A 27,086-nucleotide genomic window follows, 5' to 3' on the forward strand; every position below is an offset into this window, starting at 1 on the left:
AAAGCTCTCGTGTATATCCCAGAGTTCTAACGACCGAGTGTGGGTCTCACCCACACACAGCTGTTCCTGCAGAATCGAGGGTTCCACTTGCTTATAAGGGCTGTGATTACAACACCTGCCAGAGAGCCGACGATAGTACCTGGAATCCATGCTTTGCTAAAACTCGATGTTGTTGGACTAATGATAGACGAAGGTGATCCAATGGATTGCAAAAGTTGCTGCTTTTAAAGTTGACGAGGAAGTCGTTGTGGAGGGTTTATCATGATAAGAGAGCAATCTGATATCGTAATTAGACGACGTATTTTTGTGTTTAGAGTTGTTCTCTCAAGAGATCAATAGTGGGTAGTAGTGCTTGGCTCGGAGTTTGTTAGGGCTTGTCGTTGATGATAAATCATGCCTACGGTCCAATAGGATGCACAGAAGATATTACCCAGTAGGAAGTGGTCAGCGTGGACGAGCCTATCTCCTTTTTGATTATGGAACTGAGAATGGAGAGACCTTCTCCTGACTTACCGATGTAGTGTAAGCAATCTTGGCTGCTACTGCCTTAGTAACTCGATCATTTCCCCCGTAACCGTGGTATATTGGGCACTTGGAGATAAGGTTGAGGCACTAGAGGCAACCTTGATCCCGCGTCCGTTGAGCGCAGATAAGAAAGTGGGGGGCACGTGGGAAAACGATGACGATCGTATGGATCCATGGATAATCCTGGAAGTCTTGGAAATTCGTAAGCTCAATGGGAGCTCCAGCGTGGATTTAACCATGGAGACTGCACGATCTGGTTTAAATTGGAACCCATCCGCAGATCATTCCAGGGTTCTCTGTGTCACCAGTGATTGAGGCTCTCACACCGATCAGGCTCGATGTCCAATATGAAGAACTCGCGCACTCTGCGTGTGGGCGTTGCTCTCCTTATTCCATTCATGTTCTTTTGCTATATGTGCATCTTTGGCTCAATCCCTCAATTTATCCCTGATTCTACCACCACACTACCGCAGTCTTCGGAGGTGGCTACGACGACCACCGTTGGTCATGCTTCAACTGTACCCCTGATCGAATCTTCGATAAGCGACCCGACCACCCACATCATTGCCTCCGCTACACCCATTTACACGATTCCAGACAAGGTCTGGCATTCGGCAAAATCGGACAACATAACGCACAATCAGCGAGAATGGATTGGCAGCTGGACGAAGAAAAACCCCTCTTTGCGTCAAGAATTGTTAACCGATCAATCGGCGGAAGCATTCGTTCGGGCTCATTTCCACAAAGTCCGACCGGATATTGTCGAAGTCTATTTGGCCCTTCAGATCCCAATCCTGAGGGCTGATCTTTTCCGCTATTTGGTCGTTCTGGCCGAAGGCGGGATTTGGGGCGATCTGGACGTCACCTGCGAGAAAGAAGTCGCGGAATGGGTTCCCACCGAATACCAGAACCAGAGCATCGATCTGATTGTGGGGTTGGAATTCGATGCTGAGTGGCAAGGATCCGGGACGACCGTCGCATCCCAATTCAGCAATTGGGTGTTTGTGGGACGGCAGTCCTCGCGCAACCTTCGATTTGTCGTTGATGTGGTTATCAAGAAATTGAGGGATATTGCCCTGGCCAATGCCGTGGGAATTGAAGGGGTTACCCTGGAGATGATATCAGATGTTGTGGATGTGACTGGGCCGAAAATTATGACGGTTGCAATCGTGGAAAGTCTGGGACAGTTCCTTGGGAGGACAGTGGATGACCGTGATTTCTCAGGCATCAAACAACCCAAACTGGTTGGTGATGTTTTGATCATGCCCGGGGTATCTTTTGCTGCTCTTCAGAACGGCAATCCCACCGATCAGGGCGATGTTCTTGCGACTCATCATTACGAGGGCTCGTGGAAGAAGGAGGCCGCAGAAGCAAAGGAGAGACAGAAGCAGAAAGAAGCACAACAACAATAACCACCGAAACCAACCATATCAAACTCCACTGCTTCTGCCATTTCTGCCATTTTTTTCTACGGCCACTGCGACAAAACCAGGGGAGCCATCATAGTTTAAACATGCATAGTTGCCGGTATTATGTTTCTTTTTACTTTCCCCAGTTAGAAATTGTATCTACGTACGTCACATATGTCTCAATGCGGCAAGACTGAAAATTTACAGTGCATACTATGAAAGAATCACCAGCGATTGGGTTTATTTCAGTACTCATTTCCATACTCTTGAGGCATCTTTCCTTTCTGCTCTGCATCATTTCCCCCCACTAGCGTATCAATTCAAATCAACGTTCCATATCAACGAGATTCAGCCGGGCAGCTTATACTATGGCCTCTTCAAAGAGATTAGAGCGACCAAATACCTACGCGTATTATGTGTGCAGGTATCCGGTGGCTCAACTGACAGGGGTATCTTGGCAGAATTAACGCCATGTCGATAAAAATAGCATGTGGGGAAACCGGACCGGACCTTGCCGAGTTGCAGATCGCGTTTGATGGTGGAGCTAGTACATACAGAGTATCGTTCAGTTTGCAAGAGACTGAGTCACTACTCCATACATCAAGTTCATTAGATGAAGCGATCTTGAACAATTATTACCATATTGCGACCTGATATTGGAAGTCCAGAGTCTGGCCGAAGTGAGGATATCTAAGCAAGATATGCTATGTATGAAACAGATCAATTCCAACCGGATCTCAGTGATAATTATCGATCTCATTACATATAACATGCTACAAACTGCTTCCAGCATGCGAAGTGCATGCATCTAGTAATATTGGACTAGGGGCCTTCCCAAGGCTACTTTACGTAGACGTCTGGCAACGTGAAGCTTGACACAGATCCCTACATAGCTAGGGAGCATAGAAAATATTATAAATAAAGGTCTGCATCAAAGTAGTTAACCACCTCATGTATTATGTACTCTAAGGGACAACGGACGTTGGGATTTTAAAACAGACCCAGAAACCTGGGGAGGGACCTCGGGAGCAAGGCGTCCCCACCGTTTAGAACAACCGGGGAACCTCGGATATACATCGGCCAGGTATTCCGAATATCGACATATTAACGCAGGATGATATGCCTGAGATATAAAGCATTTGATATCACCGTAGTTATTGATTAACTCGCGATACCATGGGAACAGCCTTTGAACGCACCTTCATTGGCTTGTAAGATAGGCCATGCATTAGAGAATATTGGGAGCGTCGAGCAGCATCCAAGTCGGACACCGCCTCGTCGCTTCCTCATTAGGAACTCTACCTAGCCCTGGGAAGGCACGTGAATGTGCTGTCACCGTGGCTTCCGAATGGGCTTCTGCTTCTCTCGATCAACAACGCGTCCACGAGCTGTTACACAAACCCCCGCCCAAGCGTTTGATCGTCAGCTTCATTCTCACTGTTGATCTCTATCAAAGCACGAAGTTTTGTTCATCATCCAGATAAAATGCGGATTCACCTTGTTTTTGCAGGACTCTTCCTCCTGTTGGCGATTGCCATGGCCAGTATCCCCCAGATTGAGATCAAGGCAAGCCCTCAGCTACTGTGTGTGCTCTGGAAGTTTCCATTAACTAACCGCTGTAATAATCAGGGCTCCAAGTTCTTCTATGCAAACAATGGAAGCCAATTGTAAGTTTTGACAACCTACTCTCCAACGCCTGGGATGCTAATTACACGACTAGCTACATTCGAGGAATTGCATACCAGGGTATGTTCGAAGAAATATACACATTGCTGACCCAAAGCTGACTCTATTTAGAGGACTACAATGCTGGAGGAGCAAGTGGAACTGGACAGTCAAACGAAACTCGTTATGTCGATCCTCTGGCAGATGGTTCTCACTGCGCGCGCGATATCCCATACCTTCAGCAGCTACGGACCAATGTCATCCGAACTTATGCTGTCGATCCAACTAAGAATCACGATGATTGCATGCAGAAATTGGCCGACGCTGGAATCTATGTCATTGCGGATCTTGCATCGCCTGACTTGTCGATTACCTCTGACTCGCCTTCCTGGACTGTGAGCCAGTACGCTCGGTACACTGCGGTGGTTGATGCCTTTCACCAGTATGACAATGTCATTGGGTTTTTTGCTGGCAATGAGGTTGTGAATCGCGTGAACCAGTCAATTGGCGCTGCCTTCGTCAAAGCTGCCGTGCGAGACATGAAGGCCTACGTCAAAACGAAGGGATACAGAAAGTCACTATCCTTCGGCTACGCAACTACCGATCAGCCGGAATTTCGCAGGGAACTTTCAGATTATCTCAGCTGTGGAAACCAGTCTACCGCCATCGATTTCTTTGGTTACAACATCTATGAGTGGTGTGGAGACAACACCTTCAAGGGTTCCGGCTATGCAAATCTCACTGAGCAGTACAAGGACTACCCAATCCCGATTTTCTTTTCTGAGTACGGATGCAATACAGTGAGGCCACGCAAGTTCGGCGACATCCCTTCGATCTTCGGATCTGACATGGACGATATCTGGAGTGGTGGCATTGTCTATATGTACTTTGAAAGTACTAATAACTACGGACTTGTCTCTGTCGATGGGAATTCCGTCAAAACCCAGCCGGATTTCAGCTATTATTCCAAAGCGATCCAGACTGCAACACCCACTGGTGTGAATAGTGGCAGTTACTCTCCACCAAACACCCCTAATGCATGTCCCACCATCAATAATCACTGGTTGGCAAAGGCTAGTCCTCTGCCACCCTCACCAAACAAAGATTTATGTTCCTGCATGGTGAACAGTCTGTCGTGCGTGGTCAGCAACTCCATGCATGCAGACCAATATGGTGACTTGTTCGGCACAGTCTGTGGAACCGACAAGGGCGCCTGTGATGGGATTTCTGAAAATGCAACCATAGGACAGTATGGGGTCTTCGGTGCCTGCGGTAGTAAAGATCAACTCTCCTACGTGTTTGATCGCTACTACCAGAACCAGAATAGGGATCAGTCCGCCTGTGATTTTAAGGGCGCTGCCTCTATCCAATCTGCCAAGGATCCTTCAGGAAGCTGCAAGTCACTCCTGGGCCAAGCTGGTGTAACCAGCCAGGCAACTGGGCGATCCACATCCACGTCGAAAGGTGCGGGTGCGAGCACGATGGTTCCACTGGCTGTGAATGTCAACAATGTGTACACAGCGATGGCCTTCATTGGGGCTACTATGGCTGGCATTTTTATGGTGTATCTTTAGTTCATCGTCTCATCGATGATCAGATTATCTACAGATAGTAGATATGCCCAGGCGCTCCCTTCGTTTGTGACTCCGATAGTTGAAATAACAATGACACTTAAAATAGTCATGCATGTGCCAGTAAGCCCAAGTAGTGATTGCAATAATGCAATTCTGAGAATAGAGTGAAAATTAGATGGAATCATTCACTGTATCCATGTAGGTGAAACCACCAAGCCAAACCGGCATCGTCCAGCTGAGATCCGCCCGAAGAGATGCTGAGTCAGCATGATTGTCCCGCGCCCCACGTGCCCCGGTGGGCCTAAGACCGGGGCGTACAATTTTTTTACAAAAAATTACAGATCCTCCTCCCACATCTCATCGCATTCCCTTGAATTTTCCTCTCTCGTTCTCGACTTCACGTCAAATACCGCAAAAATGGGCAACGTAAGATCAACCTTCACTACTGCCCAGACAATGCCAGACCCCTTGGCGCGATTTGTTTGGGCGTAACCTACAGTGGACTGACAGTATTCGATAGGGAGCCAAGGCAAACATGAAGCGCGAGCGCAACGCGAAGGACACCAAGACCGCCAAGTCGCAGACCAAGAGCGTACGTCAATACCATATTCAGTCTTTGTTGCAGCAATTACTGACTCAAATTGTGTAGAACGAGAAGGCCATGAGCATCCAGTGCCAGGTCTGCAGACAGACTTTCCTCCAGACCACCAAGGCGCCTGCGTACGTGAAACCCCATCTATACCATTTCAGAATTGCCAATTCACTTTCTGATGCATACAATCTCCATTGCTAACATATCACTTTGCGCATACAGTCTCCTCGAGCACGCCTCCAACAAGCACAACAAGGGTCTCGCCGATTGCTTCCCCGGTATTAGCGCATAGGACGTCCACCCCGGCGGAACCAAAACCAATCTTCTTTACGATATCACGGGTTAGCATGGCTTCAGGAGTTTTGATGGAAAGCGAAAAAAGAATCTAGGCTCTGGATTTGGGAGAGCGGATAGCACTTATGCGGGCAACTACCGAGGTGTTTACTCCGTAGGGGATGCACATCCAGTCTTCATGGAGTGTAGATGTGGGGGTGGTGTGTTGATCAATATGGTTATATACATAATCGACTCATACATATGATCTTTTCTCTCTCCTTCTGTGCTCACTGATTGTGCCTGGCAGAACAATGGGATGTAGCTCGCGCCAATATGTCCACGGCCGTGGATCTGAATAAGTTGTTTAAAAACTATGTGTCTTATCGCAAAGATCGTCGAAAGCCCCCGTGCAGATTGTTTTGCTTTTCCTTGCTCTTCCAATTGTTAACGGTTTGTAGGAAGAATTTCAGCTTTCCAATTGAAGATGTATTAGCGCGCAACATCGGTTTAGACTACCACTGAGGATGGAATCCCTCAGACATAATGACGCGCTCATTGACTGCACTCTACAGACAACCTTTCTGATGCCTGTGTGGGAACCTGTTCTACCCAAAAATGAATCAGCGGATGAAAAGATCTGTCCAGGCTATGTTTCCAATCGCTTCTACCCGGCAAATCCAGGCGAAGTACTCGCCAGCCGGTATCAGCTCTTAGTGAAAGTTGGTTGGGGGATCTCTTGTACTGTGTGGCTCGTGATATGAGAGAGTATCTTTATTTTTCCAACATCCCCCATCTTCCCCTTTGAATAGCTTATATAGGATTGCTGATACAGTTCCAAAGAAATCTAGACATGATGAAGAACCAGAAAGCGTTGTAACACTATAACCAATACAAATACCAATCATCACACAAGTGAGGATGAACGTGTTATCGAAGAGTATATCGCCAGAATAGATCGGTCCTACCGGGGATATCCATTATTTCGAACATATTCGGATTTCTTTGAGATCAGCGGTCCTAATGGGAGGCATCTATGTCTAGCTTACGAGCCTATGAGGGAGCCATTTGGGCTTTTCCAGAGGACATTTGAAAACTGCAGGATTCCACTTCCCATTGCCAAAACATACATCTTGCTTCTGCTGGCAGGTTTTGATTATCTACATACAGAATGTAGCATTGTCCATACAGGTGCTCAGTTCTCTAGTGTGACGCCCTTGGCGACACCTGGCTTATGATTCTTCAGACACCATCGAATTTTGATTATGTGCAGTCAACTATCATACCGCCCCACGAGAAACACGGATTGTATGACTTCAATGTTGTCGAACAATTACCTACAGTGTATGCAGAAGGCCCTAGAAATGTAGTGGAGTCTATAAATTGGCTTGGCACGCCCTGTTCATGACGAGCATGCCACAAGCTTTTTTTTTTTTTGATCAGATCCACTCGCGAACGGGGGATATAAATACAGGTTCGGAATACATTCTCGTGGCCAAAATTGAAAATATTTCAAGCAATAGAACCAACATGGACGACATCACTCGCAACGTTCGGTACGAACTATTCCAGTTCTACCTGAGAGAATGCCGCCCACCCACCAACGACGAACTTGCCAAAGCGTCTGGCATTGACGCTGCTGAAGTTTCTCTTATCCTTCAGAAGCTCGAGGATGCGCACCATATTATATGTTATAGGCACAAGTCATGCTCGCCTACATCCATCGCAATGGCTCACCCTTTCTCCCACCTGTGAGCAGAGCCCGCTCTCTGGCCTCCAGATTTGAAAGTTTCCCCACTAACCTTTCATCTCTTATCCTTATAGTCCGACTCCCTTCATCGTTGTAAGTATAAAAAGGCTTCACCACGCTTAGAAATAACTTGCTAACACAAATCTCAGTCCGAGGGCTCACGGCGCTGGTGGGCCAACTGTGCCTGGTGCGCATTCGGTCTAGCTGCAATGCTGGCTCCCGCGAAGACGACTGTCTCGGTGCGGTCTGGCTCAATTGGCACGGAGATGCAATTTGTCATTGAGGGTGACGAGATCAAATGCATTGCTCCGGAGGGAGAGATCAATACAGATGATTGCTACGTGCACTTCTCCGTCCCGCCTTCTACATGGTGGAGGGATGTTCGATTTGCATGCGGAACTATTCAGTTCTTCCCATCCAAGCAAGAGGCAGAGCAATGGCCTCGGAAGTATGGCTTCCACACTGGAGATATCATTACTCTGGACGCTGCGTGGCAATTGTCGAAGGTAAGGATGTGCTATAGTCCCACTCAAGCTGTACATGAGATTGAAGCTAACATTTGCGACCAAGGCGTGGTATCACGACAAGCACGAACATGGATACGATCGGAAGTCTGCTGAAGAGGTTGATGAATTGTATACCCGCCTAGGCATGACTTCCGATTTCTGGAAGGCTTAGTATAATCTTTATTATGACAAGTGGGAATATCCTAAAAAGAAATGATTTTACCCTCGGCGCAAAGATGAGCTGATTCATCGAGAGGGGGCTGACTCGGCTGAGGCGTGTTTCATCACTGTTCAGCAGTCTAGTTATCAGAAACTTGAGGCAATAGAGACACAGGAATTTCATTTCTCCTTTCTGAAGTATCGATATAGCCTCCTATCTAGTTTTTTGCACCCGCTTTTTCTCCGAGCTGCGCCTTTGGGCACTGAGTTGACAAATTGCTGCAACCTGCATGTTTCCCTAATAATAGCGTCTCATTCTCATCGCCAAGGCTTCCGACCTGCAGGGTGACCTCCGCTGCTCACCATCTCAGGATGAACTACGGAGTACGGGGCCTAAGCGTTCAATGTTGCTTCTGGATGATCAAGTCACTTCGGACACAGTCGTGCTTCTACAACTTCGATCGATAGATTAAAGTCCTAAGCAAATGCGTTCTAGTATCATCGCCCAGTATCTTTGGGTTGATGTCCAATGGAAAGACACACGCCGATGCCAGGGACATTGAAATAGTCCGAAGCCGAATACGAGATTGACGATGATCGACAAACAAGCGTCCCCTCATTTCCTTTTGATCCGAGGCATCCAATATATGCACATATGATCCTCTGTCTGAGCCAATGACAGACGAGAAAATCTCAATCATCTGAAGCTCACATACCCTGCTACTACCGATAGCCTAAAGACGTCTAAACCGACAAAACTTCCGCAAATCAAAGATCAAGCCTTGTCCGCCAAGATGTTTCCAAATCGTCTTCACCGCTGCCTATTCAGTTTGAAGAACGAGGCGGTCGGTCTTGGCCGCCGAGGGCCGCCAATGCATATAGAAGGCCGCATGACCGTGTTTAGTTCTCTGGATCTTTCAAACATTTTACCCCCGTCAGCATGAGATACGCCCTGCAACTTCTGGTGCTTGCCGCTGCTCTTGGCATTGGAAGTGCGTCAAGCTCAGATGTCCCGAGTGAAACTTCCATTGCATCCTCTGTGGGTGTAACCGATGTGGCAGTCGGTGCTGCTTGCGCTTGCAAGAAGCTCTCTACTACTCAGTCAAACCAAGTTACTTTCCCTGGCACGGCCAATTACAGCCAGGAGGTAACCAGATACTGGGATGTTCGAGCCTCTTTGAGCCCAGCGTGCATTTTAATGCCAAAGACCGCCGACCAAGTAGCTTCCGCCGTTAAGATCTTTGTTCAATGCGATGCCCAGTTTGCCATCCGTGGAGGTGGACATATGAACGTAAGTGATGCCCTACTATGTCCAGACCAGGCGACCTTATCCAACAATTCGACAGCACCCCGGTTCAAACAACATCGACGGCGGCGTCCTTCTGGCATTCAACCACATGACCCACTACAAGATCAATAAGGAGACAATCGAAGTGCAGCCGGGATTGACTTGGTATGATGTATATTCGGCACTTGATCCCTACGGACGGACAGCCATTGGCGGTCGCCTGAAAACGATTGGAGTTCCTGGACTTACTCTCATTGGCGGAGTTTCTTATTACATCAACAAATACGGCTTTGCGATGGATAATGTCGCGAGTTACGATATTGTGCTTGGAAACGGGACCTTGACAACTGCGAATCCTAAGAACAACCCAGATCTCTTCTGGGCATTGAAAGGGGGTGCTAACAATTTTGGAATTGTCACCAAATTCACCCTGAAGACGTATTACATGCCGAAGATTAGCACCACGATCCAAGTATTCAATGAAAGCTCGACTCCGGCGTTCAGTCGCGCGATTTGCGACTGGGCAGTGGGAAACAGCGATAGTCCTGTTGCTGCCGGTTCGGTCATTACCACAACCTATAACACGACTACTCATGAGATCTCATCCAGTCTTATGGGTGTCCAAGCTGGGGTTAGCAATCCGCCGTCTGAATTCAGAAACTTCACTGCGATTCCAGGCGTGGCGAAAATCCACAGCGTCACAAGTGGGAAGAAATGGGCATCGAATCTGGACACACCTAACCAGATGTTCCGGTAGGTCAACTCTACGCTCGGTGGAAATTTACAGCCTGTTGCTTCTACTGGTCGCTAATTGTATCCATAGCGTCATGTTCTCGCACCACTCAATGATACCCGATGCTGATGTATTCACAACCATGATCGAGACATGGAAAAATGCAGTCAAAAACATCGCCGACGTTCAAGGTCTCTATCCGACATTTGTGGCCAATATATCCCCAGCCAGCGCTGCGAGAGTTGCTAAAACCAATGGTATTGGGAATGTGTGGGGACTTGAGGACGAAGCTCTGATCTGTAAGACATGTCCCATTTCGACCTCCTACCCCGCCTGTTGAGAAGTCATGCTAATTGTTGGTGGATAGGGTGGCAGCTAAGCACAGGCTGGGATCTTGCCCAGGACGACCTTCGGGTGGAAGCTTGGGCTCGCCAATTGACTGAGAATCTGCACAGATTGAACAAGCAGAATGGGTTGGCGAGGGACTTTGTTTATATGGGTGATGCGGGCGAGTGGCAAGATCCGTATGCTGGCTTTGACCAAGCCAATGTTGAACGCATGAGGGAAATCAGAGACGCCTATGATCCTAAGGGAACGTTTTCGAGGCTGAACTGGGGTGGATTCAAGCTTGGCTATTGATATAACCCGAGAGGATTATTCTCGGGTAGTAACCATATCGTCTTTGTTGACTGGGATAGAATAATATGTACCAGTGCTCAAGTTTAATATGTATATGGACACACGAGCGTTGAGTATATCAAGAAAAATCACTTGTCATAACCATTTTGGTCGAGGTGGCCAAATTCCAACAGTGACGCGAGAGCATATGATTGCGCAACCACGAATCTACCGAGCGGTAAAACCACCATCCACCCTTATATCCAGATCAACATTGAGCGTTACGACTTCAGATACGGGAGCTGAGATGCTCTTATTCAGCCCCAAAAAGGCGAGTAAACCCTAAGCTAAGGGGCGATTCACTGTAGCGCACCACGGCCTGCCTCTCTAGAGAATCACGACGTGGTCCTATGGACTTTTGCCTGAGTGCCATAAGAGTCGCTTTCTATTTCCAATAAAACAATACGTTCGTGTAATCCTACGACAGTCTGCGCCTGTACTCGAGTAACATATATCTACATGCAGGTAGCGATAGTACGACATGGTAACTACATATATCGATCAGGTCTACATATCTACAAGCGGTTTGCTGATAATGGCCCTACGAAATTCTAACCCACTATCCAAGCAGCTCTATAGACAAAGAGCCCGATATGTGGTCCGAGCGGCAACATCCTGGTGAGGAGTCAGTGACGACTGATATAGAGAAATTCAGTCCCGAACGATACGCCGACGATGAGTAGCGAACCAGAAAGATGGCGTCCAATCACAGGCAGCACTTCATGGATCTTGCACTGCAACAGGCTTGTAGCCCAGGCAAATGCAGAAGTGGCCCGATCCGGTCCATGACCTACCTGCCACAGGCAAACCGCGAATCTACACTACAAACAAGCCAGTTAGCAGCATCTGCCTTGAGATAAAATCTGCAAGTCACGACACCAAAAGAAGGGAAGGAGAGGGGTGAAGCATGCATGTCCTTTCGCTGGTATTGTCCAGATCAAGTTCTAACGGTAATTTCTCAGAACGAGACTTGTGCCTTTGGAAGACCAAAAGCACAAGACCTCGAACACCCGTCATGCGTGCTAAATAAAAATGTACTCACCGAACCCCTCACTCCATAAATGGAGAATCACCACCTTATGTTGTTCCGAGCTGGTAGTCCCGACGACTGCCGAAGAACCTGTCTCCCGTGGATCTTCCCACTAGCTCAAACGGTAACTTTATCGGCCGCCGTATTCGTTTTCTCGGCATTCATAAAGGAGTGTTTGATCTCGGTATCGGAATCGACGATTTTGAGATGCTCCAACCAAATTCCTTTCGACTTGCGCCACCACTCGGCAATTGCGATGATAGTCACTCCTCCCATGATCACAATCGCGTAGTTGAACAGACTAGAATCTTGATCGATCGCCTTGTTCGAGTACGTTGGCGCACACAGAACGGCAAATGCAAACCCGTTCCACAGGAATGTGACAACAGCTGCAACCACGCCAAACCGGCCTAGATCCCAGAAACCGGGGCGGAACGAGTCACGCGTGATAAACGCGCGCCCGATTCCCAGCAGGCCATATGCCGCAAGTGAGCCCGCGGCTGAGGTAGAGATCAAGCTGGAGAAAGCCACCTGAGATGGCAGCTGAGTGCAAAGAAGAAGTGCAGCGATGGTCGAAATAAAGAGAACGGCGTTGTGGGGCTGCTTCGACCTTGACACACGCGATAACACGTCACTGAACGGGAAGACACCATCACGTGCCACCGCGAATACAAGTCGCGACACAGCAACCAGGGAAATCGATGTGTTCAGGATGGCTCCAATCATTGCGACAATGGTCATCACAACATGGGCATGGGGCCCGAGGGCCATTGCGTACAAATTAATGAACGGCTGAGGTACAGTGGTGTCATAAAATGTCTCAATTGGAGGCATGCAAAAGAGGAACAAGATAATGATCGGGAAGCCACACAAAGCGGAGGCCGCTGTTGCCCAAAAGATACCCTTGGCCGCGGCTTTCTTAGCTGACACAGTCTCCTCGGCGACATGGCCTGAGGCATCTTGTCCCACAAGACAACTGCCGACCAAGAACCACGAGAGAACCCAGTTCAAACCAGGGCTGGTGTCCCCACCATTGTATGTAGATGTAAACACGAATTCCGCTGTCTGGAAGCCGTATGTCTTGGACACCCCGATGGGAAGCCAAATGAAGTTGAGTAACATGTCAATCACTATGAGTGTCACGCCTGCCCGAAACACCCAAGAATACATGCGCGGTGGCAGGAAATTTAGAGTGGTAGCGATGGCCAGGAAAAGGAGCGAGAAGGCCCATGCCACGGCACGCGCACGGACGTCCGCCGTTTCATAGGGGAAGCTTGTCTCCGGGCTGAACACCACGATCTCCGAGATCAGATAATTGGCGACACCGAACGAGTCACTTGCCAAAAAGGCGGTCCATGCCACCAATGTCCATGCAGCAACGAGGAATGATACGAAGCGGCCAATTCTACCCCCTCCCCAAGAACGGAACGCCCAATAGTATATCGACCCCGCGGCGGGGTAGCTCGAGCAAGCTTCAGCAAGACAGGCGGCAGTGATGAGGGAAAAGATGGTACCAGAGAGCCAAGAACTCCATCTAAACGAGTGAGACTATTATCAGCGAACAACTCAGCAATGCCGAGGAAAAGCGCGGGAAACCGAAGATGCCGGCCCAAACATACATGGCAACCGGCCCGCCTCCACTGAGGGCGATATAGAACAGCACACGTATGCCTCCAATACAATTGAGTGCCGAGAACGAGCAGGCGAAATTGTCGAATGACCCCCAACTACGCGCCAGGACAGCGCGATAGCCCAGCTTCAAGAGGTCGCGATCATCCTCATTAGTCACAGAAACTCCATCGGAGTTCTGGGCCTCATAGTAGTCTTTACTCCGGATCTCTTGCGGGGACTTGGCATCACCGGGAACAACGGCAGCATCAGAAGCCATGGCGAACTTCTCTTGTCTGTCTTTTGAATGGCTTGACGATCGGCAATGGTGTTTTTTTTGTTCTCGCTTCCAACCGCCCAACAAAAAGTTTGTTGATTAATTGTACACGTGACATCACGTGGGCAGATCAATTGCTTGACTGGACCCCGAGACCGGGGAGTTACTTTGCGTCACTTTGATTTTAATATCCCGGCATTTGAACGGAGTAGAAATATGGAGAACATAGAAGATCGCGGTGGAATCATTGTAGAATCTACGAATCGGTTGCCATTGAGCAGTATGCCGTATGCCTTATGTGCTGACCTTGTACATGAAGCCCATGTACACCATAAGCTGGACGTCGTAAATTATGCGGGTGAAGTGGCGGGGCCAAGTTGACAGCGTGTCCCGGCGGTTGCCCCGTACTCCCTGAGCTTCCGGATTGAATGTTTTGGGCGTTGCCAGCTCATCAATTGAGATTGAGAGAAGCTCTATTTTTCGGAATAACGTATACACGGCGCTTGCTGAAATTAAGACAAGTCACACTAATAGGCAATAGTCGTAAACTGCGAGGGCTTATCGGTGTCGTCTCAATGGCGTGATCATCCTCGGGGCCCGATCACGGAGAGTACGGGGTATTGGTACCTGGTGAGAACCGAAAGGAACAGTAAATTACGGTGGGGGCCGAAGAACCTGCCCCACCTTTGCATACATTAGCGATGAACCCCGGGTATTAAAGGGTATGGTATCGGTTTGGTACGGTAATGCTGCCCCTCCAACTTGCATGTGGATCAACTCCCCATTGGGATTAGCGTCAAGTTGCTTCCCCTCCATATTTCTTCGCAGCTTTTCCCAGATCTTTCCCTTCTTTCCCTTCATTCTCTCTCAAAGGTATCGGATTTGTGAGAATTCTATACTTGAGATCCCCATCTTCTCGTTTCACACACATCCATCAGAATGGTTCAATCGTATGTTGACCCGAATCCCCGTTGAAGTACTAGAACGGTTGCTGACTATCTGTATAGATCTATTCTGGGTTTCCCCCGTATGGGAAGACTCCGTGACCTGAAGAAGGCCACCGAGGCTTACTGGGCTGACAAGATCTCCCGCGATGAGCTCCTCGCTGAGGGCAAGCGTCTCCGTCTGGAGCACTGGAAGATCCAGCAAGATGCCGGTGTCGATGTCATTCCCAGCAACGACTTCGCCTTCTACGATCAGGTCCTTGACCACCACCAGCTCTTCGGAACTATCCCCGAGCGTTACTCCAAGTACAACCTCCACCCTCTCGATACCTACTTCGCCATGGGCCGTGGTCTTCAGAAGCCCGCCGAAGGTATCGATGTTCCCAGTCTGGTATGTTCCTCCTGCCACATCATTACACTCTACTTTTCCGAATGGGGGATGCTGACTCAGTCAAATAGGAAATGGTCAAGTGGTTTGACTCCAACTACCACTACGTGAAGCCCACTCTCCAGGACAACCAGGAGTTCAAGCTCGCTGCCGAGCCCAAGCCCGTCACTGAGTTCCTTGAGGCCAAGGCCGCCGGCATCATCACCCGCCCTGTCATCCTCGGTCCCGTCTCTTTCCTGACCCTCGGAAAGGCTGACCGTGGCCAGAACGTTGACCCCATCACTCTCCTTGACAAGCTCCTTCCCCTCTACGTTGAGCTCCTGACCAAGCTCAAGGCCGCTGGTGCCGAGGATGTCCAGATTGACGAGCCGGTCCTCGTCTTCGACCTTGCTGAGAAGTCCAAGGCCGCCTTCAAGCCTGCCTACGAGAAGCTCGGCGCTCTCGGTGCCCAGGGTCCCCGCATCACCCTCGCCACCTACTTCGGTGACATCGTCCACAACATTGATGTCCTCGCCGACCTCCAGAGCCTCTACGCTATTCACATTGACCTTGTCCGCAACCCCCGAGCAGCTCGACACCGTCGTCGCCGCTCTCGGCCCCAAGCAGGTCCTCTCTGCTGGTGTCGTTGATGGTCGCAACATCTGGAAGACCAACTACAAGGCTGCCATCGAGAAGGTCGAGAACGCCATCCAGAAGCTCGGCAAGGACCGTGTCGTCGTTGCCACCTCCAGCTCCCTCCTCCACGTCCCCCACACTCTCGCTAGCGAGAAGACCCTCGATGCTGAGGTTCGTGACTGGTTCTCCTTCGCTGTTGAGAAGGCCTCCGAGGTTGTTGTGATCGCCAAGGCTGTCACCGAGGGCCCCGCCGCTGTCCGTGAGCAGCTCGAGGCCAACGCCAAGTCCGTCCAGGCCCGTGCTTCCTCTGCCCGCACCAACGACCCCGCTGTCAAGGCCCGCCAGGCCGCTGTCACCGCTGAGATGCACAACCGCAAGTCTGCCTTCCCCGAGCGTTACGCCGAGCAGACCAAGACCCTCAAGCTCCCTCTCTTCCCCACCACCACCATTGGTTCCTTCCCCCAGACCAAGGAGATCCGCATTCAGCGCAACAAGTTCACCAAGGGTGAGATCACCCCTGAGGAGTACGAGAAATTCATCGAGAAGGAGATCCAGGAGGTCGTCAAGATCCAGGAGGAGCTTGGCCTTGATGTCTTCGTCCACGGTGAGCCCGAGCGTAACGACATGGTGCAGTACTTCGGTGAGCGCCTCACTGGTTACGTTTTCACCACCCACGCCTGGGTTCAGTCTTACGGCTCCCGCTGCGTCCGTCCTCCCATCATTGTCGGTGATATCTCTCGCCCTGCCCCCATGACCGTCAAGGAGTCGAAGTACGCCGCTTCCATCTCCCCCAAGCCCATGAAGGGTATGCTCACTGGTCCCATTACCTGCCTTCGGTGGTCTTTCCCCCGTGACGACGTCCACCAGTCCGTTCAGGCTCAGCAGCTTGCTCTCGCTCTCCGCGATGAGGTTGTTGACCTTGAGGCCGCTGGCATCGCTGTCATCCAGGTCGATGAGCCCGCTCTCCGTGAGGGTCTTCCCCTCCGCACTGGCGACGCCCGTGTCGCCTACCTCAAGTGGGCTGTTGACTCCTTCAAGCTCTCCACCGCCGGTGTCACCGACGGCACTCAGATCCACTCTCACTTCTGTTACTCTGAGTTCCAGGACTTCTTCCACGCCATCGCCGCTCTCGATGCTGATGTCCTGTCCATTGAGAACAGCAAGTCTGATGCTAAGCTCCTGAAGGTCTTCATTGACGAGGCCTACCCTCGCCACATTGGCCCCGGTGTCTACGACATCCACTCCCCTCGTGTTCCCACCGAGCAGGAGATCAAGGACCGCATCGAGGAGATGCTGGCTTACCTCACTCCTCAGCAGTTGTGGGCCAACCCTGACTGTGGTCTCAAGACTCGTGGCTGGCCCGAGACCAAGGCTGCTTTGACCGCCATGGTCAATGCTGCCAAGTTCTACCGCCAGAAGTACGCGCAGTAAATTTTTTCGATTTATCATTAATTTAATGAGGGGGCGACAATCAACCTGTCGCCTCGGGATTGGGGAGTTTTGTTTCATGATGAGTTACGACGATGATACCAAAAGTTCAACATATGGGTTTCAACGGGTTTTCTAGAGGATACCAAAAGCGGGCCTGGAGTTTCAACATGACTGACGATTTTGAACTCGCGCCAACTGATATCATGACCTACTTCCGTTGTGATGTCGGGTTGGTGCGAGTTTAACCATTTCAACATTGTGTGGTTTTCACACACAGCAAGCTCTACAACCTTGCTTGATCAAATTCGCATTGTCGAATTTGGTCTACTGTTTCTATTATGTAGAATCAGTTGTCAATATTACAAAGTCAAAAAATAATCCATGTTCCTTGTAATCGTAGTCTTGTATTGCTACCTAGCTAAGTCCATTGCACCGGCTTTTGGAGTGTTAGATCACCTCACAGTCAGTGTCTTTGAGTATGGACTTGGTATGTTCTGGATTGTAGATTTTCCAAATTGTTTTGATATTATAGCTGACATCTGTAGTAGCTCACTCCTCCGCTTAACTGGGGGGGGGGGGGGGGGGGGGGGGGGGGGACACACGTCCCTTTGCAATAACCAAGCGAAGGCACTTGTACCGGTTATATGCATTTTGAGACAGTATGTGATCAGCTCCTCAAACACATATCCTCAATTTGTAAAGTCAAGCTCACCATACTCGTCACAGACCTCGAACAGCTTCGCTTGTGTGCCAGATTCCTAGGAAGAGATCAGCATCCATATTCCAAAGCGCAGACCGAAAGAAAACGTATTGAACTCACAGTAGCACTATGACCCGCATCAGGGATCCAAAACAACCGTGACTCAGGCAATCCCTTGTGCAGGGCCCAAGCCGTCTGCGCTGCGCAGACAATATCATGCCGACCCTGAATGATAGTTACTAGGGCACAGAGTTAGCGACTGGAAACCTGATACGAAGCCACCAACAACTTACCAGGAATATGCCTAATCTTGCTCAAATTCTTTTCCTGTAGAATCTGACCTTCTTCCAGAAACCCCCCATTTGCAAAATAATGCGACTCAAGTCTCGCATGAGCAAGCACCCACGCATCATCCTCGAGTTGCGCAAACGCCCCAGGATCCGGTCTCAAAGTCCCAATACTTAAATCCCAGCGATTCCACTCCCTCGCCGCAACGACTCGTGTCTCGTAATCATCGGAAAGCAGCAGTTCGTGGTACGCCTCATTGGGCCGTGCCCGATCCTTTTCAGGAAGGTAATTGACGAATGCCTCATAAGCCTCAGGGAAAATGTTGGCTGCGCCAATGGGTCCACGCGAGAACTCCAGCTCCGACTTCCGGACTGTGAAGATGCCCCGTAGAATCATGCAGCCTACCATTTCCGGGTAGGCTTGTGCGTAGAGCAAAGACAGCGTTGATCCCCACGAGCCTCCGAAGACGAGGTGCCATTTGGGAATCTGGAGGTGTTCGCGTAGTACCTCGATGTCGGAGACTAGATGTTGGCTGGTGTTCTCGCGGAGTTCGGCCGTAGGTGTGGACCTTCCTGCGCCGCGTTGGTCGAATAGGACTACGCGGTATATGGCTGGGTTGAAGAATATGGTACTCTCGTGTGAGGTACTCCCTCCGGGTCCTCCATGGACGTATAAAACTGGGTGATGTTAGTACGCTGCATTTGATGGGATGGGGGGTAATGTGTTAGTGACGGGTCCATAACTGGCTTTCCATCTCTCTTTCCGTACTGCTCGTAATGCAGAGTGTGGATCTCGCTAACTGGCAGCTTGCCTATATCAAAGGCAGCGGAGTGGATGTATCCAGTCAGCGGGTCGGCCATATTTCTTTCCTTTACCACAGATCGGAGAAAAGAACAACAGTTAGTGTTTAGGACCTGAGCAAAACGCGGGGATAGGGATGGTTTTGTGTTAGAAGGATCACGCAACGTTGACTCACATCCGCGAGTCATGCTCCTTAAGCGAGCTTATCCTGTTGGATAGCCTATACAAAGTCTTATTTTGGCTTTCTTCTGGCTTCAATTTCTCTCTCGGGGGAGTCAACATGCAGGTAACATTGATTATTAGCCCAAAAGAAGCTTCAAAGGCTTTTCTAGGACGACTAGTTCAATACGTAGTTCGGAAAGAGACTATGTGCGATTGAGCTAGCTAGGAAAGAGGAGTATGGGAGGGAAAACAGGGTCCGTCTTTGATTGGTCGTTGCTCAGATATTTTAGATAATGCTCGTCGTGTTCAGCAGCTGTCACACATCCCTGATACCGATCCTGGGATACATGAAATCGCCTATTGTAATGTTAGAGATATGCTGATCGCAATAAACATGTGGAAGCGGATTACACCATACCGTTTACGACGTCGCTGGGTTGATTCGTCGTCGCTCTTGATCCAAGCGACCATTTGAGCACTTTCTTGTATCTGGACAAGTGCCGGATGGCTGGATCTTAGGGCTGGTTGGGCTCCAACAATCCCGCTGGCCTTGGGTTAGTTGATTGCTAACAATCGTAGGCGCCAACCTATCTCGGTGCGTCACTGGGCAACCACCAAACACTCCATATTTCCCGAACTGCTGGTCTTCCCTATGGCTAGGGAGTACTTATTGTCACATAATCATCTTACTTTGCGCATCAATCACACAGAATCAACCAGTGAAGATTAAAGAACCCCCCCCAGAGCCTCCCCCGCTTCTCCATATCTACCAATAATTCCTGCCTGAAAATCGTCGCGCCTTGCCTGATCTTGTCTAAATTCGAAATGTCGGTTGAATTGCCTGAACATCTCGAGCGTCGGAAATTCTTGATTCGACTAGAGCAGGCTATTGATGATCTTTCAGTGCATAAACTTGACGTGTCGCAGCTCAACCAACTGCATATTGACCACCAGCGGATGCGCCTTGATCGGGATTCGGATTGCCAGCCATGATTCTTCGCACCTCACTTCGGCATCGCAGAGCCCGATGAGTGCATCATGGAGGAAGTCACCTCAAGCTTGAATTATGAGGATACCTGTTTCACGTGCCTCGTCGATCGTGCCCGTCAACTTCAGATCCCCTACTCCTGATTTAGGTCTCTCAACCATAGCAACACTGGAATTCTGATTTCAGTTTGCTAAACAGCAGGCATTTCCAGGCCGCAAATCTGATTTCGATGGAAACCACCCCCCGGAGTGCTATACACCTTCATATACCCGTTTATCCCTTGCAGTGGTTTCTTCTTGGCTTTTCCTCCTCCTACTCGGATTCTCAGTCCTATTGATAGATGACCGCACCATGAGGGAGGAGAATATCCCTGTAGAACTGTCAATCAACGTAAACCTCGCTCTTACGAAGATCCGCGACATTGTTGCGACCATGTATTTCCCGTTGAGTCAAAATAGCATAAGCTTACTCCGCATTGTCACATAATGCGCCGTGCGCAGCTGCAGAGCGCGTCGTAGATACACCGAGTACATGTGGCACGGTGCGACAACACCGTACTTTATAGATCGGAATAATGCAAGGACGAGCATGTTAGATTGACGCTGCACGGTGTATCGAAATATTTAGAGAAACTCGGAATCAGGCAGAAGACAATTTCCCCATGGACAAAAGACATCGTAAACCCCCTAGAATTCAAAACACACTAGAGCATCCACATTCATCTGCCCTGCGAGACGCCTCTTTAGTAGGGCCAGTCCAAAAGCGCGGGAATAACAGGCGGCCTTGGCAGCACGGGGATTGAGAGACAGCACGTGAACTTGGAACCAACTATAAAGACTCGCATCCCCGCACTTGGGATTTGGATACATTCCAACATTCCAACATGGTGCCCCGACCCGATCTTAGAGCCTCGGAGCAGACCGTCTTGAAACCGCACGTCGATCGAACCCTGCGATTCAGAGAAGATGGCACATTTCACATCAGTGTCTTCGAGGACTTGCATTTCGCCGAGAGTGAGTAGTCCTGTTTCCTATTGAAAGGAATTTAATGGGAGTGTTGGTCCATGCTGACCCTCACAGATGCGGAAAAGGACGAGAAGTCAAAGGAGGTGATGTCATACATCCTGTCGGAAGAGGACGTCGACTTTGTAGTCATCAACGGGGATTTGGTATCCGGCGAGGCAACACAGAAAGGTGACGCAAGCAAACATATTGAATCGGTGGTCTCTCCACTCGTGGCCAAGGGGTTACGCTGGGGATCGACTTACGGCAATCATGACAGCGAGATCAACCTCAACCCGAAAGATGACATGTTCAAAACCGAGCACAAGTATCCCAACAGCTTGACTCAAAGGACAGTCTCTGGAAAAGATGCCGGTATCACAAATTATTACCTGCCGGTCTTCCCGCATTCGGGCATACATTCCAAGGAGCCTGCCCTGCTACTGTGGTTCTTCGACTCCAAGGGTGGGCATTATTACAAGAAACCAGGGGAGGACGGACCTTCCGTGAAGCGTCCCAGTTGGATTGATGATTCTGTAGGAGAATCCCCAATTATGCTACAGGCTTTCTTTGCCCCAAAGTGGCGTGCACTGACTGAATGTACCACAGGTCGTAGATTGGTTCGTCAAGACAAATTCCAAGCTGAAGAAAAAGCACGGGAAGGTCATCCCTTCGTTGGCATTCTACCATATCCCAGCCCATGCGATGCTGGAGTATCAAGAAACCAAGGGCATCGATCCACATCTGACGCCTGGAATAAATCGCGAACGCGTTAACCCGCAGGGAACCGGAGACTGGAGCTATGAAGGTCAAGACCTGAAGTTCATGGACGCGCTTCTCCACACCGAAGGGTTGATCGCCGGTTTTAGCGGCCACGACCACCAAAATGATTGGTATGGTCCCCTATCCCATGTCCATTGAGATTTTCATCAGGGAATGCTAATTCAATATTACAGGTGTTTCAAATGGGATGGCTCTCTTGTCGACCACGATCTCACTGGCAATGGTATCAACATGTGCTACGGTCGGCATACGGGGTATGGCGGGTACGGTGATCTGACCCGCGGCGGACGGCAGATCTTGCTCCATCAAGACAATCTCAAAGATGATACTGAGACGTGGATTCGATTGGAAGATGGGACTTCTCTGGCTCGAGTCACGTTAAACACCACTTATGGCCAAGATCCTTATTATACTGTTGGTAATGGTGTGGAGAAGATCGATGCTAATACGGATGCATCTGCGCTTCCTTTCTCTTGGATGTGGGTTCCGATCATGATGTTATGGCGGTGGAAGATGTAATGTGTTTCTTTTTTCCTATTTCCTAGAGGCGTGGGAATCGCTATGCTATTAATTGAATTGAAATGATCTGCGCACTCGTAATGACATATAATTCTTGCTTTTTCTGCCATTCATGGAGGTCATCCCTTATAATACATATGGGTTATATACAGTTTCATCTCTTATATACTGTCGCAAGTAAGCTAACCGCGACTGGCCAATGTCCTCATAGCCGGGACAAACCGATCCATATCGTCTGGTTTTTTTGTTTACAGATAAACATAGCAGTAGGGACCAGAAACGGTACTCATGATATCCCGCATGGCGATAGGCTCACCCGCAGCATAGCCCAAGTCAATGACAGTGTCGAGTGTAGTGTCAGGAGACTCAGGGCTGTTCAAGAAAGTCCCCGTGCCAGAAATAGCATTGATACGCTTTCCAGGGTTCAGATTCTGCCAGATCCACCAGACACGATCGATCATACCGTGGTGAAGCCAGAAAGCCGGGTCGCCAGGGCTAACGAACACATCACGGGAAGGATCACCACCCATACAGTAGTGACCTCCACCGTGGACGCCGATGTTGCCGCTACCGGGAACTCCCTGCAGGTTCATCTGGAAGTCGTTAATGGTATCATGACGGACGATCAGGTCCACGATGGCAGTGAAGTTGGCATAGTCATGGACGATCTGGGTGCTGAGGTCGCGCTTGAGACAGCGAGGGTTGTATGCGAGCGGGTTCTCCGAGGTCCCTGTCTTGCCACCGGGCAGCATCAGTGACATGGGACCGAGGTTGACTTGGAAGTCTTTGAAGGGGCCGCTGGTAACGCAGCCGCCTCCATTGCCGGTGGGCAGGTAGATGGTTGGCAAGTCGCCCATGCTCAGTTCGATGTCGCCGGTGGATTCGACGTACTCGCCGTTGCCGGACATCGAGGTGTCGCTACCGTCGAAGACCTGGGAGTTCTCTAGGTCAGCGGCATCAGCGCCCCAGTTCCAATAGCTGTACTTGCGTTAGTGATTTGGTTCAGTTCTAGGACGATGGTTGGAAAACTCACGGGTAGTCTCCGGTGTAGCCACACTCGTTGCGCATGGCTTCCTCGAAGCTCCAGATGTAGTACCGGTGCCACGCCAGGAAGGTACCAGTGTAGTGTATTTGCATGGTTTGGTTGATGTGGGTAGCAACGAAATCATCATAACGAGAGCGTGCACCAGGAGCCAGCTCAGAGGGGCTGAGCGATGGCAGCTCCTGGAGACAACGCACGGCCTTGATATAGGACTTCTTGTGGGTGCTTGAGAAGGATCTCCAGTCACGACGAATGCGCAAGTTGCCCACTGAGCAACCCCCGCGCTTCTCAAGATTGTTGGCGCTTCCAACATTATCAACGGCAGATTCGTATGCCAAATCACTTAGAATGTCTAGCTGGGACTCAGCGACAGGGAGAGAGGAAGAAGCCGTGGTGGGAGTCGGGACAGAGGTCTCCTCGACAGCGGGCAAAGCCCACGCCTGCGCGAACAAAGCCCCCAAGGTGAGAAGTTGAATGGCAAGCATGGTGAAGTTGAATAATTGAAACTCTGAATGACCAGTAAGTTCCACACCAGAAGTTGAGGAGCGTCGACGAAGATACCGGGACATGACTATTTAAGAAGCCGGGGCAACTGCCGAGCCCTCACTCAGAGAATCATAGCTTTAGGAAATCGAAGTCCCGTCGTGCCATATTCATCTTCCCGCGTTGGTAACCGACGTCCCCTGAGACTAGTAATGGCTTAGGGTCTCGAGCCAGATCCCGCCCTTCGCTTGATCTCTACCCAGGAGACTCGGGGCGAATTGAAGATATTTCGACGATCATCGCGCTTTCGAATTGTTCCATTAGATCGTGCACCGGTTCTTGTTTCCCGTGAACCCTTCCTTCTCTGAGTCTCAAACGTGCAATGCCAAGGGCAAGATGAGGATTTATATTAACTCCACAGGGATGTAGCAGGTATCACACTAGACAGCCGCCACTTTGGGCCGCCCCCTCGTTCCCTGGCGATTTGTGCATTTCGGTGGAGACACAGATCCAATCAACGTCAGATCTTGCTCCAAGTGGCTGACAATCAATCTAGAAGGGTATTCCGGTACTCTACCCGAGTGTCTGATTCAATTTAAAACAAACCGCGTCTAACTGACTAACGCAGCTAGTCACCCGCGGGGTGTGAGGCCTGTGAACACACAACTCTGGCCCCCGATCATTCGATCATCCATGGGGCCATTTGTGCTTATTGGCCACATATCGAGTGGCCATCTGGTTTTTGGGTTCAAGGAATTCTGCAAAGATTTTGCCGAAAGCTTTGTGCACAGGCTGGCCTTGTCTTTCGCTTGGGTCACAGTGGATTTATGTTATATCCCCTACGCGGCTTGTGCGTTGAAAACGACATAAACATAGACTATTGTCTCGGACCCGAATCCGAGAATGGCAATGGTGCACTGACCTGCGCCGTCAATCAAAACGCAGGTGCAGGGAGAGAACTATAGGTGAAACCCCAATTAGCCGGCTGCCCTGGTTCTGGAAACTATACGATTGGACTGTAACGTAATGCTAAATTTTGGGAATTTTCCACTATTGAATAGTTCACGAATCGGCTCATACTTGTAAGCACACTGCAACCTTGCCCAAAAGTTGAGTATAACCCAGGGCCAGTCCTTCGTTTCAATGTCCCGCCCTCAATTCATCTTGCGCTGGCCATGTCGGACAATGCTATGACACAGCCTGAATTTCCTGATGTCGATCATGGAACTAGAATTCTCGTGGCTACAGCTATCACTACGGCTGCGGCGATCATTACCGTGTTGGCAAGATTCTACGTGCGAATTTTCATTATTCACAATATTGGATGGGACGACTATATCATGGGTTTTACAATGCTGCTCTCTGCCTGTGGGTTCGCAATTATCATCCCTGAGGTGAAGTATGGCGCGGGAAGACATATGATATACGTTCAACACACGGCAACTACAGCCATGCGATTGAACTTTGCGACTCAGGGGATCTACCTGTGGGCAATTGGCCTGGTGAAAATATCGATTGGGTTATTCTTGCTTCGTTTCGCACCCCGGAAGGGATATAAAATCTTTATTTGGGTTGTTATTGGTAAGCGACCCTGAGTGATTGGTTTCATCTAATACTGGCTGACCTGACGGATTCTAGTTCTCATGGGTCTATATACCACGATTTGCTTTTTGGTACGTGAACGCGCACCGTGAGCCAAGGACAATCTAACCTGATTCTCCCATGCAGACTCTCATGTTCCAATGCAGGGACATTCGATCCAATTGGGACAGCTCGGTACAGTCAAAATGTTTCTCTACCAAACAACTTCTGGCACTGAGCTATACAAACACTGGTGAGATAGATACGGATCGATCGTGAATTGAAGTGTGCTAACTTGAATAGCTCTGAACATCTTGACTGATCTGATATTTGCAGTCCTGCCGGTGTTTATGTTAAGGTATGCTTGATTGGTACCCTCTGGCTGGATATTGGGCTGACACAATCATGGATAGACACCTTCAAGTTAATATCAGAGTGAAACTATCCCTGATCTGCATCTTGGGATTAGGTGTTTTGTGAGTGACGAGCAGTCTGATCTGGATACGGAACAGATACTGATCGTTGACCCTCGACCACAGTGCTTGTGCGGCGGCCTTCATCAAGCTCTCCATCATACCCAATTATGGTCGTACAGGTGATTTCCTCTGGGACTATACAGATCTCACCATCTGGGTCGTGTAAGTTGTCTGTATTATGATAAGCAGCATGACTCCTATGGACATGGCGTTCTAACATATCATAGTACGGAATGCAATATAGGCATCATCGCCGGTAGCCTCCCAACCCTCAAACCGCTCTTCAAATCAATCCTCCACATCTACGGTTCCCAGTCAAAAATGACTCGAGACTACTTCGGCTCCAAGAGATACAAGATGGACACGATAGCTCGTTCAAGGGGAACACCGCTGCAGTCATTGGCACACAGTGGCAAGTTCAGCAGTGTCAAGCATGACATGGACCTGAAGGTTCCCCGATCCCACGTTACGCCTACGACGCGCTCGGGGACTTTCCTGGACAGCGAGCAGAGTAACTCTAGTGAGGAGCAGATCCTGCCAGTTCCCGGAGATGGTATTGTTTACACGACCGAGGTGATAGTTTCAAGTACCCAGGGCATATCCCAACCTCAGGGAAATGCCTATTACCATGGGTGACAGAGTCTGATTGCATATTTCTACTCCATAGGTGAGATTCATATCGAATTGGGGCATTTGGGTTAGCGATATCGTTGTAAAATATATCTAGACCGTGACATCTTACTTTCAGGTAGACGGGGTTGGGCCAAAATGAGAAAGGAGTCGGGAGTATCGGAATCCTCCACATAAGAAAGTTGAA

At 49.6% G+C, this 27,086-nt stretch overlaps 11 protein-coding genes across 11 annotated transcripts; 8 read left to right on the top strand and 3 right to left on the bottom strand.

Annotated features, from left to right (window-relative positions):
• Nucleotides 1–863: 863 nt before the first annotated feature.
• N7457_002175 (CAZyme family GT32) lies at nt 864–1,937 on the top strand (the record flags this gene model as incomplete). Its single annotated transcript, XM_057173221.1, has 1 exon — nt 864–1,937. One exon carries the CDS (start codon nt 864–866, stop codon nt 1,935–1,937), a length of 1,074 nt encoding a protein of 357 aa, XP_057033372.1.
• A 1,482-nt stretch (nt 1,938–3,419) lies between these two features.
• On the top strand, nt 3,420–5,173 carry N7457_002176 (glycoside hydrolase family 72 protein; the record flags this gene model as incomplete). The annotated part of the gene is made up of 3 exons (XM_057173222.1): nt 3,420–3,601; nt 3,655–3,680; nt 3,732–5,173. The coding sequence occupies 3 exons, from the start codon at nt 3,420–3,422 to the stop codon at nt 5,171–5,173; spliced, it is 1,650 nt and encodes a 549-aa protein (XP_057033373.1).
• Nucleotides 5,174–5,590: 417 nt separating this feature from the next.
• N7457_002177 (uncharacterized protein) lies at nt 5,591–6,057 on the top strand (the record flags this gene model as incomplete). The annotated part of the gene is made up of 4 exons (XM_057173223.1): nt 5,591–5,599; nt 5,694–5,765; nt 5,823–5,893; nt 5,988–6,057. 4 exons carry the CDS (start codon nt 5,591–5,593, stop codon nt 6,055–6,057), a joined length of 222 nt encoding a protein of 73 aa, XP_057033374.1.
• Nucleotides 6,058–7,568: 1,511 nt separating this feature from the next.
• On the top strand, nt 7,569–8,466 carry N7457_002178 (uncharacterized protein; the record flags this gene model as incomplete). The annotated part of the gene is made up of 4 exons (XM_057173224.1): nt 7,569–7,789; nt 7,863–7,881; nt 7,938–8,294; nt 8,359–8,466. The coding sequence occupies 4 exons, from the start codon at nt 7,569–7,571 to the stop codon at nt 8,464–8,466; spliced, it is 705 nt and encodes a 234-aa protein (XP_057033375.1).
• A 927-nt stretch (nt 8,467–9,393) lies between these two features.
• On the top strand, nt 9,394–11,113 carry N7457_002179 (FAD-binding oxidoreductase; the record flags this gene model as incomplete). The annotated part of the gene is made up of 4 exons (XM_057173225.1): nt 9,394–9,744; nt 9,800–10,494; nt 10,565–10,773; nt 10,842–11,113. 4 exons carry the CDS (start codon nt 9,394–9,396, stop codon nt 11,111–11,113), a joined length of 1,527 nt encoding a protein of 508 aa, XP_057033376.1.
• A 1,186-nt stretch (nt 11,114–12,299) lies between these two features.
• Nucleotides 12,300–14,070, bottom strand: N7457_002180 (uncharacterized protein; the record flags this gene model as incomplete). The annotated part of the gene is made up of 2 exons (XM_057173226.1): nt 12,300–13,716; nt 13,802–14,070. The coding sequence occupies 2 exons, from the start codon at nt 14,068–14,070 to the stop codon at nt 12,300–12,302; spliced, it is 1,686 nt and encodes a 561-aa protein (XP_057033377.1).
• Nucleotides 14,071–14,972: 902 nt separating this feature from the next.
• Nucleotides 14,973–17,445, top strand: N7457_002181 (5-methyltetrahydropteroyltriglutamate--homocysteine S-methyltransferase; the record flags this gene model as incomplete). The annotated part of the gene is given in 4 exon segments (XM_057173227.1): nt 14,973–15,017; nt 15,075–15,402; nt 15,471–15,950; nt 15,970–17,445. 4 exon segments carry the CDS (start codon nt 15,007–15,009, stop codon nt 17,443–17,445), a joined length of 2,295 nt encoding a protein of 764 aa, XP_057033378.1. The 5' UTR covers nt 14,973–15,006.
• Nucleotides 17,446–18,134: 689 nt separating this feature from the next.
• On the bottom strand, nt 18,135–19,293 carry N7457_002182 (uncharacterized protein; the record flags this gene model as incomplete). The annotated part of the gene is given in 4 exon segments (XM_057173228.1): nt 18,135–18,203; nt 18,266–18,384; nt 18,439–19,110; nt 19,128–19,293. The coding sequence occupies 4 exon segments, from the start codon at nt 19,291–19,293 to the stop codon at nt 18,135–18,137; spliced, it is 1,026 nt and encodes a 341-aa protein (XP_057033379.1).
• A 1,974-nt stretch (nt 19,294–21,267) lies between these two features.
• N7457_002183 (metallophosphoesterase family protein) lies at nt 21,268–22,687 on the top strand (the record flags this gene model as incomplete). The annotated part of the gene is made up of 4 exons (XM_057173229.1): nt 21,268–21,397; nt 21,464–21,921; nt 21,995–22,278; nt 22,342–22,687. The coding sequence occupies 4 exons, from the start codon at nt 21,268–21,270 to the stop codon at nt 22,685–22,687; spliced, it is 1,218 nt and encodes a 405-aa protein (XP_057033380.1).
• Nucleotides 22,688–22,935: 248 nt separating this feature from the next.
• Nucleotides 22,936–24,214, bottom strand: N7457_002184 (tyrosinase family protein; the record flags this gene model as incomplete). Its single annotated transcript, XM_057173230.1, has 2 exons — nt 22,936–23,665; nt 23,721–24,214. 2 exons carry the CDS (start codon nt 24,212–24,214, stop codon nt 22,936–22,938), a joined length of 1,224 nt encoding a protein of 407 aa, XP_057033381.1.
• A 1,173-nt stretch (nt 24,215–25,387) lies between these two features.
• Nucleotides 25,388–26,905, top strand: N7457_002185 (uncharacterized protein; the record flags this gene model as incomplete). The annotated part of the gene is made up of 7 exons (XM_057173231.1): nt 25,388–25,793; nt 25,851–25,885; nt 25,941–26,046; nt 26,097–26,151; nt 26,207–26,269; nt 26,333–26,431; nt 26,497–26,905. 7 exons carry the CDS (start codon nt 25,388–25,390, stop codon nt 26,903–26,905), a joined length of 1,173 nt encoding a protein of 390 aa, XP_057033382.1.
• Between the last annotated feature and the right edge of the window lie 181 nt (nt 26,906–27,086).

The sequence above is a fragment of the Penicillium paradoxum genome (genome assembly GCF_028828445.1).
Source record: "Penicillium paradoxum strain IBT 22861 chromosome Unknown utg000003l_segment0_segment0, whole genome shotgun sequence".
Classification (NCBI taxonomy): domain Eukaryota; kingdom Fungi; phylum Ascomycota; class Eurotiomycetes; order Eurotiales; family Aspergillaceae; genus Penicillium; species Penicillium paradoxum.